The following is a 13,460-nucleotide window of genomic DNA, read 5'->3' on the forward strand; positions in this document are numbered from 1 at the left end:
GGTTTTGCTTGGAAGGGCTTAAACTTGAAAGGCATGAGGATTCAGTGTCGTAAGAGTATTGGACAATGAGAGAGTATTGTAAAACAGGCTATAAGATGATTTGTGAAAGAAGAGTGGCAGGTGTTTATCATAGAGAACCCAAGAAGAGCACCCATGAAAGAAGGCATAAAATCAGCAAAGGAGTCAAAATGACCTCTCATGAAAGAGATTATGTAGTGCAAAAGAAACATGCAGAAGTTCAAACAAGGGAAGAACAGCAGGCAGAGCCTTAGTGATGAGAAGCTTGAATTTGCATGTGTTATCATATCAAAGTATAACTCCTTCTGATACCCCAATTTTGGACTCTGAGTCGCATGAGTAGCATCTTTTTTTTGTTTGATTTATTTTTTGCATTCAGTATGTGGCATTTTTGGTGAGCCTTAACTTTCATAAATTTAAAAAGAAATCCTTGCCTGTTAAGATATTTATGGTTCATCTTCTATATTTTCTCCTCTTGATTAGGTGCTAGATACCATGCCTTGTTGATTCCTAATTGTCCAGGGGCTGTGACTGACCTTGCAAACAGTGGATACCTAGCAAGGATATTACAGCACTTCAGCACAGAGAACAGTAGGTAAACCCTATTGGAGATCTTTGGGGGTTTTTTGTGCATTTTTGTTCAGTAAAATCTAGAATGTGTTCATTGTCATTGGTCAATGCAAGATTTTATTTACTTTACGTAGGAAGTTTGCACTAGTTTGTAAGCTATTGATGATATACCTGTCAGGGTTTGGATTACTTACATACCATATGCACCTGGATCCAAGATGACTTTGCATTTAAGATGACCACCCAATAATTTGATTCTGTAAATGGAAATGTATTAGTATGTTATCATTTTCCATATATGGAATGTGATTGTGGGAGGGTACTACTAAATTTGTTTCCACACTGCTGTGGTGGGGAAAGCAAATGTGGCAGGAGGAGAGAAGCAGCTTTGCCCTTCCAATACCTGCCCCTTGGTCCTTGCCCCCTTGCTATTTGCTTCCCCCCCGTGCTGCTTGTCTCCACTGCTGCCACTTGGCCTATGTGGTGGCTATGGCCTGGGACAGAGCACACAGTGGCCTTGACCCCAGCCAAGCAGCAACAGCAGTCCATGGCCTGGATTGGGGCCAGAGCTGTAGCCATGGCAGTTTCCCCCTGGCTGCATGCTACGTGGTGTGCCTCACTGAACAAGCCACCTTGAGCCACTCGGGCCCCAAAATGGCAGCAGCTGTGGCAACAGCTCCAATCCTGGGCCCAGGTCAGGGCCAAAGCTGCAACAGCTGCCTGATGCAGGTTGGTATTTGAATCTAAGACCAGGCTTCCCCTACATTATATTTAAAATCCAGGCACATAAGTAGTTGTAGTCCCAGTTGAGCTCGAGTGCATGACATAGACTTAAAATTAAGCATGCACAGAACTGTACAGGATGGAGGTCAACCTTTGTAAAACTGACAAGCAGAAAAACCATTGAAACCATAGAACACAAATGAAATGACAAATTCACTTTCAGAATGCAAACTACAGTAATATGAGAGATCTTATGTTTGTTGCTGTTACTTTCAGGGTATTTACAATTAAGTACATTTCTTAAATGCTTTCTTATTTTCTTTAGAGCCTATTTGTGCTGTTGGACATGGAGTTGCTGCCTTATGCTGTGCCACAAATGAGGATAAATCCTGGGTATTTCATGGATACAGTCTGACTGGGGTAGGTTTGGTCGAGAGTGAGATTTCTTAGGGTAACTTCTTGCCATGTGAGGATTTTACCAACTTCTTGCCATGTGAGGTGTGAGGGAGCTGTGCCACAATAAGTGATAGTGCATGATATTTTATGTTGGGGTTTGAGACCCTTTGGTCCACATCAGAACAATTGATCTGGTGTGTTTGCAGTTTTGGAACACAGACTTTGTCAGGATTGGCCCTGACAGGAGGTATTATAGGATGGTGAGCTGTGTAGGGGGATCTAAACTGTATATACAAGGGGTCTTTTGCATTTTCAGTTTTGAGCAGTACCATTCTGACATTTTCATAAACCACAAATAAGATGACACAACTTCTAAGCAGATTCACTGCAACCTTTCTGGCTGATATTTAAGGGCTTTAGGAGCCACAGACTACTTTGACTATTCAGTTTCATAGATTCATAGATGTTAGGGTCAGAATGGATGCCAGTAGGTCATAGAGTCTGACCCCCTGCCCTGGGCAGCAAAGAGTGCTGGAGTCGGACAGCCCCAGCTAGGTGCTTGTCCAGTCTCCTCGTGAAGACCCCCATGGTGGGGGAGAACACCATCTCTGTTGGAAGCCCATTTCAGATTCTGGCAACCCTTACAGTGAAGAAGTTCTTTCTAACGTCCAACGTAAATTTGCTCTCTGGCAATTTGTGGCCATGGCCCCTAGTTACTCCAGGGGGTGCCCTAGCAAATGGAGCATCTCCTATTCCCTGCTGCCCTCCCCTGATGAATTTATGGGCAGCCACAAGATCCTCTCAGATCAGCTATGACTCCAAGATCCCTTTCTGCTGCTGAGAAGGTCATCCCCCAGCCTGTAAGTCTGTTGGTGGTTCTTTTTGCTCAAGTGCAGCACTTTGCACTTGTCTTTGTTGAACTGCATCCTATTCCGTTCTACCCATTTTTTCCAACCTATCCAGATCTGCCTGGATCCATTGCCTACCCTCTGGTGTGTTAACTTTGCCCCATAATTTGGTATCATCTGCGAACTTGGACAGGGTGCTCTCCACACCCTTGTCCAAGTCACTGATGAAGACACTGAATAGCACCAGTCCAAGGACCAAGCCTTGCGGGCCTCCACTGCCCGCATTTTTCTGGGTTGATATCAACCCATCCACCACCACTCTCTACATGCGACCCCCTAAGCCAATTTGCCACCCACCTGACTGTGTAACCATCTACATCACAGCCTGTCAGTTTATGTAGGAGAACAGAATGAGATGCTGTATCGAAGGCCTTCCTAAAGTCTAGATAGATGACATCTACCTCAACTCCTGCATCTAAGCATTTTGTGACCTGGTCATAAAAAGAAGCAAGGTTAGTAAGGCAGGATCTACCTGCAATGAACCCGTGCTGATTTCCTTTCAGCATTATTTCCCCTGCTGGGCTCCCACAAATGTGATCTTTTATGACTTTTTCCAGAGTCTTCCCAAGGATAGAGGTGAGACTAACCGGCCTATAGTTCCTGGTTCCTCCCTCCTCCCCTTCTTGAAAATGTGGACCCCATTGGCCCTTTTCTAGTCCTCTGGGACCTGACCGTAGCCAATTCCTTCAGTATTCTTGGATGAAGTTCATCTGGGCCCACTGATTTGAACACATCCAGCCCCTCCAAGTGCCCCTTCACTAAGCCTGTGCTAACAGTGGGTGGTCTGGTGTCCCTCCTGTGTCTGTCTGTGATCTAACTGGGAGATTTGTCTTGGTCTGTGTCTAGGAATACAGATGCAAATAACTCATTGAAGAGCTCAGCTTTGTCCTCCTTCTGTCACCAATTGCCCTAGTTTGCCCTATAGGGGTCCTATGCGCCTTCTTTTTGCTCCCTATATACCTGAAGAAGGACTTTTTGTTGTCCTTAATTTTTGTTGCCAGCCTAACTTCTAATCCTGCTTTGGCCTTCCTAATTCATTCCCTGCAAGTACGAACCAGGGAGGTACGCTCCTCCTTGGTAACTACCCCCTGTTTCCATAGCATGTATACCTCTTTTTTTGCCCTTAGGCTTTCCTGGACTTCCCTGTTCAGCCAAGAGGGCTTCTTGGCCCCTTTGCCCCCTTTTATGTGCAATGGGATTGTCTCCATCTGTGCCCATAGGATCGCTCCCTTGAGGATCAAGCACCCTTTCTGGACCTCCATTTCACCAATGCTCTTGAGTTTTAATGTCTCACTAACTAATCTCATGAGCACACTGAAGTTAGTCATTCTGAAGTCTAGCACTTCAGGCTTGCTGGTTACTTTACCCACCCTTTGCTGGATAGTGAATTCAGTTAATCAATGGTCACTGTCCCCTTGGTTACCTTGTACCTGCCACCAAGTCATTCCCTGTAGCTAACACCAAGTCCAGCAAGGCATTTCCCCTAGTGGAATTGTATACCTCCTGCGTTAGGTGGAGGTCCTGTGTGCAGGTTAAGAACCTACGTGAGTGATTAGATTTGGCTGACTGCTCCTCCCAGCAGATGTCAGGGTAGTTTAGGTCACCCATGACAACCACATCTCTCAACCACATCTCTCAACCGCATGGCCTCTGAGAGCTGTCTAGAGACTTCCAGGTCTAGCTCATCCTTCATGTGAGGTGGTCTGTAGTCTACCCCCACTACCAAGTTCCTTTCCCCCTCCCAACCCCCTTGTATCCTGACTCACGCTATCTCGGTTTGGCCCTCCTCTGATCCCATCTTGATTATAGAGGATCTGTAGTGTTCCTTAACATAGAGAGCAACACTCTCTTTTCCCCACTCGGCCCCATCTGTACAACCTGTAATCCTCAATGCCTAGTGCCCAATTGTGAGTAGGGTCCCACCAGGTTTCAGTTAATCCAACCAGGTCAAAGTTGTTGCTTGCGAACATGAATGCAAGTTCCCCCTGTTTGTTTCCCCATGCTCCTAGCATTAGTGTAGAGACATTTAAGCCCCCTGATGGGTCCCCTTGGTATCCCCCGTCCTGATGTCTGTCGGGCCCCTTAGTGCTTACGTGGACTGGTCCAGTGCATTGCTTGTGGCTCACTGGTCCTAGGTTCTTAGCCTCTGCTTCCCCATCCCCTGACAAACCTAGTTTAAAGCCCTTTGGAGGAGATCAGCCAACCTGTAAGAGAACAGGCTCTTACCTTTAGAAGTTTAGTGCCATAAGCATGACAGTTTTTAATTTCCTTTTTTTAATTTTAAAGAAAGATGGCTTAGAAAAGGGCTGTTCATGCAAGTTAAAAGAATTTCAAACTAGGGCAGCAGTTACTGATCTCTTACTCATCCTATTGTGCTGCTGTGCTGTGGGGTCTCAGGTCTCACACAGACTAAAGCTCATCTATGCTAATTTATCAGGGTAATACAAAAGTTTCCTTAATGCAGCTGTTATGGATGAAAATATACATGCACATTCAGGAAATTATAAGTTCTGGTTCTCATGGAAGCTGTAATACAGGTTCTTTGTACACACATTGGTATAATTGCATGTGGTGTAGTTAGTTTTTAATATAATAATACATACATTGTGATCCAGTTATAGTTGCTATGGAAACAATAGAAATGAGTTTTCTTAGAGGCATGTAAAATCTGAGCCAATATGTTAAACTGTAAGTTGTGGGGAAGCTTTAATTAAACGTGCATTCTACAAAAAGGAAATTACCTGATGATGCAGTTGGATAATAAAATGTACAGTTGGGCAAAAACACTGCCCTGTGTAGCCCAACTAGCTATTCTGGAGATACAGTGTGGAAAACGAGTTAGGCCGGGGCGGGCAATTATTTCGAGCAGAGGGCCACTTACTGAGTTTTGGCAAGCCATCGAAGTCCTCATGACAGGCAGCCCGGGGAAGATGAATATTAATTTTCTAAATTTTTTAGGGGCCCTGTGGGCCAGATAGAATGGCCTGGTGGGATGCATTTGCCCACCCCTGGGTTAGATGGAGTTAATTATGCATACTGTTTTACAGCATCCAGGGTTGTCTTCTCTACCCAGTTTAATTAGTGGCGTGTCTTATGTTCTGCTATGAATGCAGGATGGCTGATCCATAGAGTGAAACGATGAGAGCTGTCTCCTCAGCACCTTTTAGCTAGTCCTGAAGGCTAAGGGCCATAGCTTTAACTAAAAGCAGAGAAGTTACTCCAGATGTGGAACAAAAGACTTGTTCTGTAGTTCAGGATGTTGCCATAAAGAATAAGCACATTCTAGAATTGTGGAATTATATGTATCAAATGTATTTAAATATGAACATTATCAAGACCACAAGGAAAGGAAAGTCAAGCAGTATGTCATTGGAAAGGGAGTTGAGCTCTTTTTATAGCATAAGTCTATAATTCCATCCTTACTGATGATATCCTGTGACTGCAATGCTTTGCTCATCTCTCATAAGTGCAATTACGTTGAATTTAATGTAGGTGAGGCTCAAGTAATAAGGATTATATTGGAGATCATATAAGATTGCTATTATTGCAAAACAACTTGAAATTGGAAGTGAAATTATATTTTAATTGCAGAACTTGATAGTATATTGTAATATAGTTATCAATTCAACCACTGTAGTGGTTCCGAGAGTCTTTGGACCAAAGAAATCACTGTCAATCTTCAACATTTTTTGCAGATTACCATATCCCTTCATCAAATTTTTATTTGAGAAAAGGGGGCAGGGTGGAAAGCTAGTCTAGTGGTACAGGTGATAACCTGGGAACCAGGTACAACTTCTTGTCCCCGTCCTGTTACTGACATTGTGTGTGACCTTGAGCAATGTCCCCTGTAGGAGCCATGGAACCGCAAATTCCCCTAGATTATTTGTAATCTTGAGTTCCTTTAATGTAGGGGTGACCAAGATGCAGCCCACGTGCCAGCTCTGGCCCGTGGAGCTGTCATCTGGCCTGTGGGGTACCCCGTGCGTCCAGAAGTGTGGTGGTGGGGGAGTGGTCACAGAATTGAATTGCCAGATGTTGTGGCCATGTCCCCTGGATCAGACCTGCAGGGTTGGATGAATTGGACATCACTGCCTTAGCTCTGTTGACAGAAATATAATGTTGGTGTGGTCACAAAGTGAATGCTTTGAAAAGGGGATTGTGGTGCAGGCTTCTTACAATAGCCCTTCAGACCACCAGTGATCTGTGGACTGTAGTCTGGGAACAACCAGCCTAATGGGTTACTTCAGAAGCTTCTCTTCTGGTTTTCTAAGCACAGTGCCCTAGTCTATATCTATAACATGGGCAAAGGTGTTCACTGGTCATTGTTTGTAGAGAGCTTGTAATAGGGGAGTAGAGAAGATCAGCAAACCCCATGACATCCACTAGGGACATGGCTTTCCCATTCTGCTAAAATCAGATGCTTTCATATGGTATCAATGCAAAACCAAAAGATTGGTTGAAGCCCCAGAATCTTGAGCATATACACCAAGGATGCACCAAGAATATATCCTCATTGAGAAGGTCCCATGAGCATTTCCAATTTCCTACCTCATTTGAGTATGCAGCAAGCTTCCAAAAAACATTTTTTTATGTGCTTTAAGGGTGAAAAACCTTTTGGGAGGAAGGAAGTCTGGACAGAAAAAATGAATTGTGAAGAGCAGGCTTACCTTATTAGTTATGCTTGGTTTTCTTTCTAAAATCAAAGTAGATTTATCTACTTTTCCTGTTTGTTTTTCAGCCTTCTGTGTATGAACTGGTAAGACAGCCCAATTTTTCCAGTTTGTCCATTATCGTGGAAGACTTTGTGAAAGACTCTGGAGCTACGTTTAGTGGTATATCACTTCTGAATCATCTAGCATTACTTTTAATGAATGGGTATTACTGGTGAAAATGTTTTTGTGTCCTTGCTATGCATATGAGCAGGACCATAATAGAATAACTGTTATTTCTCCCCATGAAATACAAGATATAACACCTATAAGAAAAGGCCTTGGTATTTTAAAAATGTTTTAAAATCGCAACTCTTTGCCCATATTGGTGATAACTCCCAGTGGCTGGATTGTACCTGTATCCTATGCAACTGTAAAAGGCAGTTGGTATCTGCATCCATCTACACAGTTCTGTTAATGCACTTCCCATGGCTCCAGGGTAGCTGAACATGCTTTTTAGATTTACATGCACCAAAAAATTATTAGTTAGTTTGGCTTTTTTTGATTCCATGCCTGTGGGCTCTCTCTGAACAAAATATTCAGTAGCCTGTTGAAACAGACTTTGCAATACTAGTTTTTTCTCAAGTTGATACATCATTTTTGTGTGTCAAACAGTTTGACTTCCTTTTTCAAATAAATTATTAAAAAATAAAGCTTGCACAAAAAACTTAATGTTTAAAGATGCAGTCAGTCCTCTAAAATGTACATAAAGACAAATATTTGTCATCTGTCAAAAGTGCTTCCTTAACCCTAGTCAGTGTCTGCAGGGGAGTCTCATGTTCTTCTCTTCATATCAGCCTGACAGTTTCTTTATGTTGCAGTCTATGTTAAACTTTGGTGTTTCTTTAGTAGCAGTTTGACTTTCAGTTGAAAGACCTCGGGTTCCAGGACTCAAAAAAACAATTCATTGAGGGGGGGGAAAAAAAAAGCCCAATCTTAACTTTCTACCCCAACTTAAATGCCTGCTGTTCTGCTTTGTTGCTGAAAGCTCAGAACAGTTTTCCACTTTGCTCTATGTGCCATATTTACAGTGGTACTGAAGATCCTTGGAGATAATGAAATAATACAGTGTAGAACAGTGGTCCTCCAGCCTTTTGGCCCCATGAGCCAAATGAGTGGGGCAGGCCTTGTATGTGGGCTGGGATAGAGTCCTGCATGTCAGGAATGGGCCATGGGGCCCAGCACTGCTCCCTCCTGCCCCCCCCACACAGATTGGTCCCTGGGGACCTGGCCTTGCCCCTGCCCAGCTCTGCCTGCTGGGATTGGGACCTGGGGCTGCCCACTCCCAGCCTCCAGCATGCTGAGATTGGGTTCTGGGACCTGGCGCTACCCATGCCTGGCCACCTACACTGGGATTGGGTGCCTGATCTGGTACACAGGGCTTGGGGCTCCCCATGGGTTCATAAATTTGGTCTTGGGGAAGCAGTTCCACTGCTGTCTCGCCACCATATTTCTAGACCTATGGGGAGCAGGTCAGATGACACAGTTGTAGGTTGAATCTGGCCCATGGGCTTGGGCTTGAGCATCCCTGTTGCAGAAGGGCTGTGTTCCTTCATTATAGTGGTCTGTCATGTTCCTGTTTGTTTGGTATCTGAAACTGGAAATTCAAGTGTAATTTTTTTGATTCTGCACCTGAAAAAGAGAAGCCTAAAGTGTTTAAACTTTTTGTTTTGTCTTTTGTTGATGTGACTTGAAATGGCCAAAAGTTAGGAATTCTATTTATGTGATTTCTAATGGAAACAGAAATGGACCTTTTTTGTAAGACATGCTGTCATGCATATACACTCTGACAAGAAAATAGTTGCTAGTATCTCATCCAACTCCCATGTGCCCTTTTTTCCTGTTTTCACCACAAGTTGTTTGTGTGTGTTCCCCTTTGCTCAGCTTTTTTCTCCAAATAATTTTATTCAGTAATAATAACGCAGCATCACCTCCATAGTGACTGCTTGTGATGTCATATATAGAGGTGCACCAGTACATTGGTCTGATGTTGGATTGGCACCGATGTAAAGAAAATTGACTGTATCAGAAATCAGCATGATGTGGCCGATAAATGGCCTGTGCATGTGTGCAGCTGCAGAGCAGCGTTGGTGGTGAGGAATGCAGCTCTTTGTGCAGCTGGTGAGTCTGTTGTGGTGGAAGGAGCGTGGGGGGGCGCAGACCAGGGCCCCTGTAGTGAGGGAGGGACTGGGCCTGGGGCAGGCACTGCCCAGCCAGGGTGGGGGACAGGATGGAGCCGCGGCTCGTCTGGGGGGCGCATGGGTTGCATGTGCCCCCAGGATCTGCGCAAGGCAGGGTGGGCTGCCATTGCAGGCTGGGGCCAGGGCTACACCAGGCTCTTCCCGGTTGGGCTGGGCTGGGCTGGGCTGTGCTCGGGGCAGGAAGCGGTACTGGGAGGAGGGGTTGAGGGGGCTACAGTGAATTTTGGGGTGGCTGTAGCCTCCTCCCAGCACTGCCACTGCCTGCCCCGAGCACAGCCCTAGCCTGCAGCTGCAGACTGCCCCATCCTGTGCAGATCTGGGGGCACATGACCCCTTCCCCAATGCCCTTCTGGGGTGTGTGCAGTGGTGAGAGCTGCCCCCCGCTCCCTGTGGCTCCATCCTGCTCTCCGCCCTGCCCCAGCTGGGCAGTGCCTGCCCCAGCCCCACTTCCTCCTTCACCATGGGGGCCTTCCCACTTCCCTCCTTCCCCCATGCCACTTCCCTCCCCTCTCCCCTTCCACCACAACAGACTTACCAGCTGCATGTAGCTTTCCATGCTGCCGGGCTGCATATCGGAAATCAGATCAGTATCTGCCGATATGCCTCCTTAAAAATCGGCTATCGGTATGGGCTTCAAACCTCTACTGGTGCACCCCTAGTCATATAGACTTGGCTGAAGTATTACTGAAGCATGTGGGGCAAGAGGAGCATACACAGTACTGTACTGTTTTTACCTCCTCACATTTGGATAAGCAGCAGTGGTTGCAAAGAAGTGGAGGGGGGGAAGGAATTGAGACAGGTTAAAGGAATCTGGTAAAAATAGTGCGTGTAAAAATAAATAAATAAACCAAAAAAACCCCACCACAAACTTTGGTAGAGAAGAGTTGGGACATGCGTAGTGAAATAGCAGCATGTTTCCAGTAAATATTGAGATAGAAGGCTGTTTTCACAATAGAGGAAAAACAAGTACCTTGCCACAGCCCATTTTTTAGGGTAGTGTTTACTTGGTCTCTTGAGAGAGAACCTTTTATAATGTATTGCAAGGTGACTAGAAGCTAAAGAATTGCACTTCAGTCTTTTTTAAACCAGTGTATCTCCTTAAAATGCAGATTCCCGCTGATGAAGAAGGTGCAGCTGAAGGGCCAGTCCTGCTGTTGTTCAGTGCAGGAGTCTCCTCATGAAAGCTTCAGAAAACTTTGATTAGATCAGATTTTCAGTATCGGCACACGGATTTTTTTTTCTCCCCGTATCGGTCAGTCCCCAAACAGATAATTTCATTTGAAATATCATGTTTACTGCAGCCTTATTAGATGGCTGAAATCTGAATTAAATGCTATCCATTCATATCAATATTCAATATCTGTCTTTTTTTTTTTTTCCTCGGGTACAGCCAGCAAGCCAGATGCTATACACGTAGTGTTGGACAGACATCTGGTTACAGGACAAAACGAGAATTCCACTGTTGTAGCAGTCCACAACCTTGTTCTTCTCTGCAATGGCAGGTGAGGAAATATAGGTGAAGTACTGTGGGAATGGATTAATTGACCAGGAAGTGCACTGAATTTATTTTTAGGAATAACATTGAATAGTGCTGCAAAAAGGAATATAGTCCTGGTATTAGTAGAGATGTGACTTTTCTGTCATCTGGTGTACCTTCCAGTTAAGTCCTCAGTTTCTGTTTGCTAACAGTAGTATTGATGGGTTTTTATCAGGTAAAAATTCAAAACTGCTCAGAGACTGATAAATGGAAATGTAGAACTGAGTTCACAAGATCTGTGCATTGAGGGGAAACCTTTTGTGTAGTTCATTGCACTGTGGGCTATTATTTGGACAGATCCACATATTTGGAATAGTAGGAATGAACAGGTTTCATACATTGTATGTATTCCCTTTCCTTGCATCTGCCTGTAAATAAGCACCAAAATCTGCTTTGGTTCTGGGAAGGCTCTTCTAACCTACATTCATCTCCTGTGTGTTAACTGTCTGTGTCATGACAGTGGATTTGTTTCCTTCAGCAGGAAATGAAGGAGCAGGTCTCCTTGTAGCTGGAATGGATGAAGGACCAGACTGAAGAGTCTCATATCTGTGAACTGGATCTCTTGCTGACAGATGCCTCTTGGCATTTCTGTTATGGACTAACAGTTTGATGTGAAGAGGCAATCTCCATGTTTGTACATGTGGAATGAATGGATGGAACCTGTGAAATAAGAAAGCATTGAAATGCAGCGTACCTTATGGATGATTCTGATAGTCTCACTTTATTAGCACTTTTTTTTTTCTCCCCTTTTCTGATCCTGCTCTTAAGTTTGCCCTGACTTTTGGGTTTGTTCAGGTTTTTTTAAGAAAACATTTATGTTTATAGTACCAACATTTTTACTTGTAGTGAGAAATTGACTCCATCCAGGGCCACATTGTCAACACTTATTGGACCTTGGTAATTCTTCATCTTGGCAAAGCATAGTTCTGAAATATACTGTAGTGAGGCACATTCATTAATCAGCAGGAGTCTTTTTGATTTTAATATAAAAATCCCTAGTTAATGCTGCGTTTAAGTGGCTTCAGGCCTATTTTAGTCCCCTGTCCAATGAGTCACAAAGCTGGTTCCAGACTGTCTAATGGATTTATCAAATGGCAACATACATGAAATATGAAGGAGAACATTTAGTCAAATCCAGCAGGAATGGAGCAGAAAAGTCGAGTCTGAAGGCAGCTCACCTTGAAGATGCTACTGAAATTACATGCTCTTGGTTTTTCTCATTGTCTATTCAGATTTAATGTATTCTGTATAAAGGGCTTTGTCTGCTGAACTGTTGTTTTTAAGCAGCCCTCTAAGTGGTTGTTGTCTTCACTTATGCTGCTTGTATTATTTTTATTATATTTGGATGGTGTGGAATATTTCTTTCATGATTACAGTGCCATTGTCTGTTGCTTGGAATTTTGTGATGAGAGGAAAAATGTGGAAAATGTAATTACTTTGAACCAAATAGACTGAACCGTGCACCTGAATTCCTAGTAGATCAGGGATTCATTCTCACAGCTTTTTATTCCCTTTCTTTTTGAATAGCAGAAGTGAGCAGTTAATGCGGGTCATCCTTTCCATGCATTTTTAGAAACAGGCAGGCAGTCTAAGAAAACTGGACAGAGAAACTTGCATTGGAATGTGGACTCGTTCCTGGTTTTTCTTGACTACTGAAATTGAGACCTGCAATTTTGCAATCCTCCTCTTGGAAGTAGGACAAGTGATGTTACTTTAACTGTTTCTTTGTGGGAACATGAAATGCTGTAACTTCAATGATAACTGAGATCAGCTTTGTATCACTTACTGAGTGGAGTTGAGGAAATGTTTGTTAGCTGTCCTTTTTCTCTGGCTGTAAGAAATATTCACTGCTTTGGTGGTCCATATTTCTGCCATGTCTAATAGAGGACGCAAGTGATGTTGAGAAGGTAACCCCCACTCAGTGATGGACTAGAAGAAAGTAGAAGCCTTAAACTAGTATATTGGCAGATAGGGAATGATTGATCGTTTTGTGTGACTCTTTACTGAAAAATACCAATATGACTAATTTTATAAATTAATGGAAGATGAATATTATATAGCCATAGCAAGGGAGAACAGGTATGGGTAAAAAACTTGAGACTGTCTTGGAGCACACTAGCTCTGGGAGGATTCTTGGTTTTGGTTGCTGTGTGTGAAGATTCATAGGTGCTAGGGTCAGAAGGGACCTCAACAGATCAAGTCCGACCCCCTGCCTAGGCAGGAAAGAGTGCTGGGGTCAGATGACCCCAGCCAGATGCCTATCCAGCCTTCTCTTAAAGACCCCCAAGGCAGAGGAGAGCACCACCTCCCTTTGGAAGCCCATTCCAGATTCTGGCCACGCTTTACCATAAAGTTCTTCCTGATGTTCAGCCTAAATCTGCTCTTTGTCATTTTGTAA

At 44.0% G+C, this 13,460-nt stretch overlaps 1 protein-coding gene across 3 annotated transcripts in view; it reads left to right on the forward strand.

Moving 5' to 3' along the window:
- PDDC1 (Parkinson disease 7 domain containing 1) overlaps nucleotides 1-12,540 on the forward strand; it is a 26,596-nt gene extending 14,056 nt beyond the window's left edge. For 2 of the 3 annotated variants that reach the window (XM_019519791.1, XM_019519793.1), the window contains exons 4-8: nucleotides 502-609; nucleotides 1,637-1,731; nucleotides 7,354-7,447; nucleotides 10,916-11,027; nucleotides 11,541-12,540. In XM_019519791.1, coding sequence (XP_019375336.1) covers nucleotides 502-609; nucleotides 1,637-1,731; nucleotides 7,354-7,447; nucleotides 10,916-11,027; nucleotides 11,541-11,550 — 419 coding nt within the window. In that variant the 3' untranslated portion in view covers nucleotides 11,551-12,540. The remainder of the gene's footprint in view (nucleotides 1-501; nucleotides 610-1,636; nucleotides 1,732-7,353; nucleotides 7,448-10,915; nucleotides 11,028-11,540) is intronic. The other variant, XM_019519792.1, reaches the window with a different exon arrangement.
- Nucleotides 12,541-13,460: the final 920 nt, after the last annotated feature.

The sequence above is a fragment of the Gavialis gangeticus genome, unplaced genomic scaffold (assembly GCF_001723915.1).
Source record: "Gavialis gangeticus isolate Ggan-Ray unplaced genomic scaffold, GavGan_comp1, whole genome shotgun sequence".
NCBI lineage: Eukaryota > Metazoa > Chordata > Crocodylia > Gavialidae > Gavialis > Gavialis gangeticus.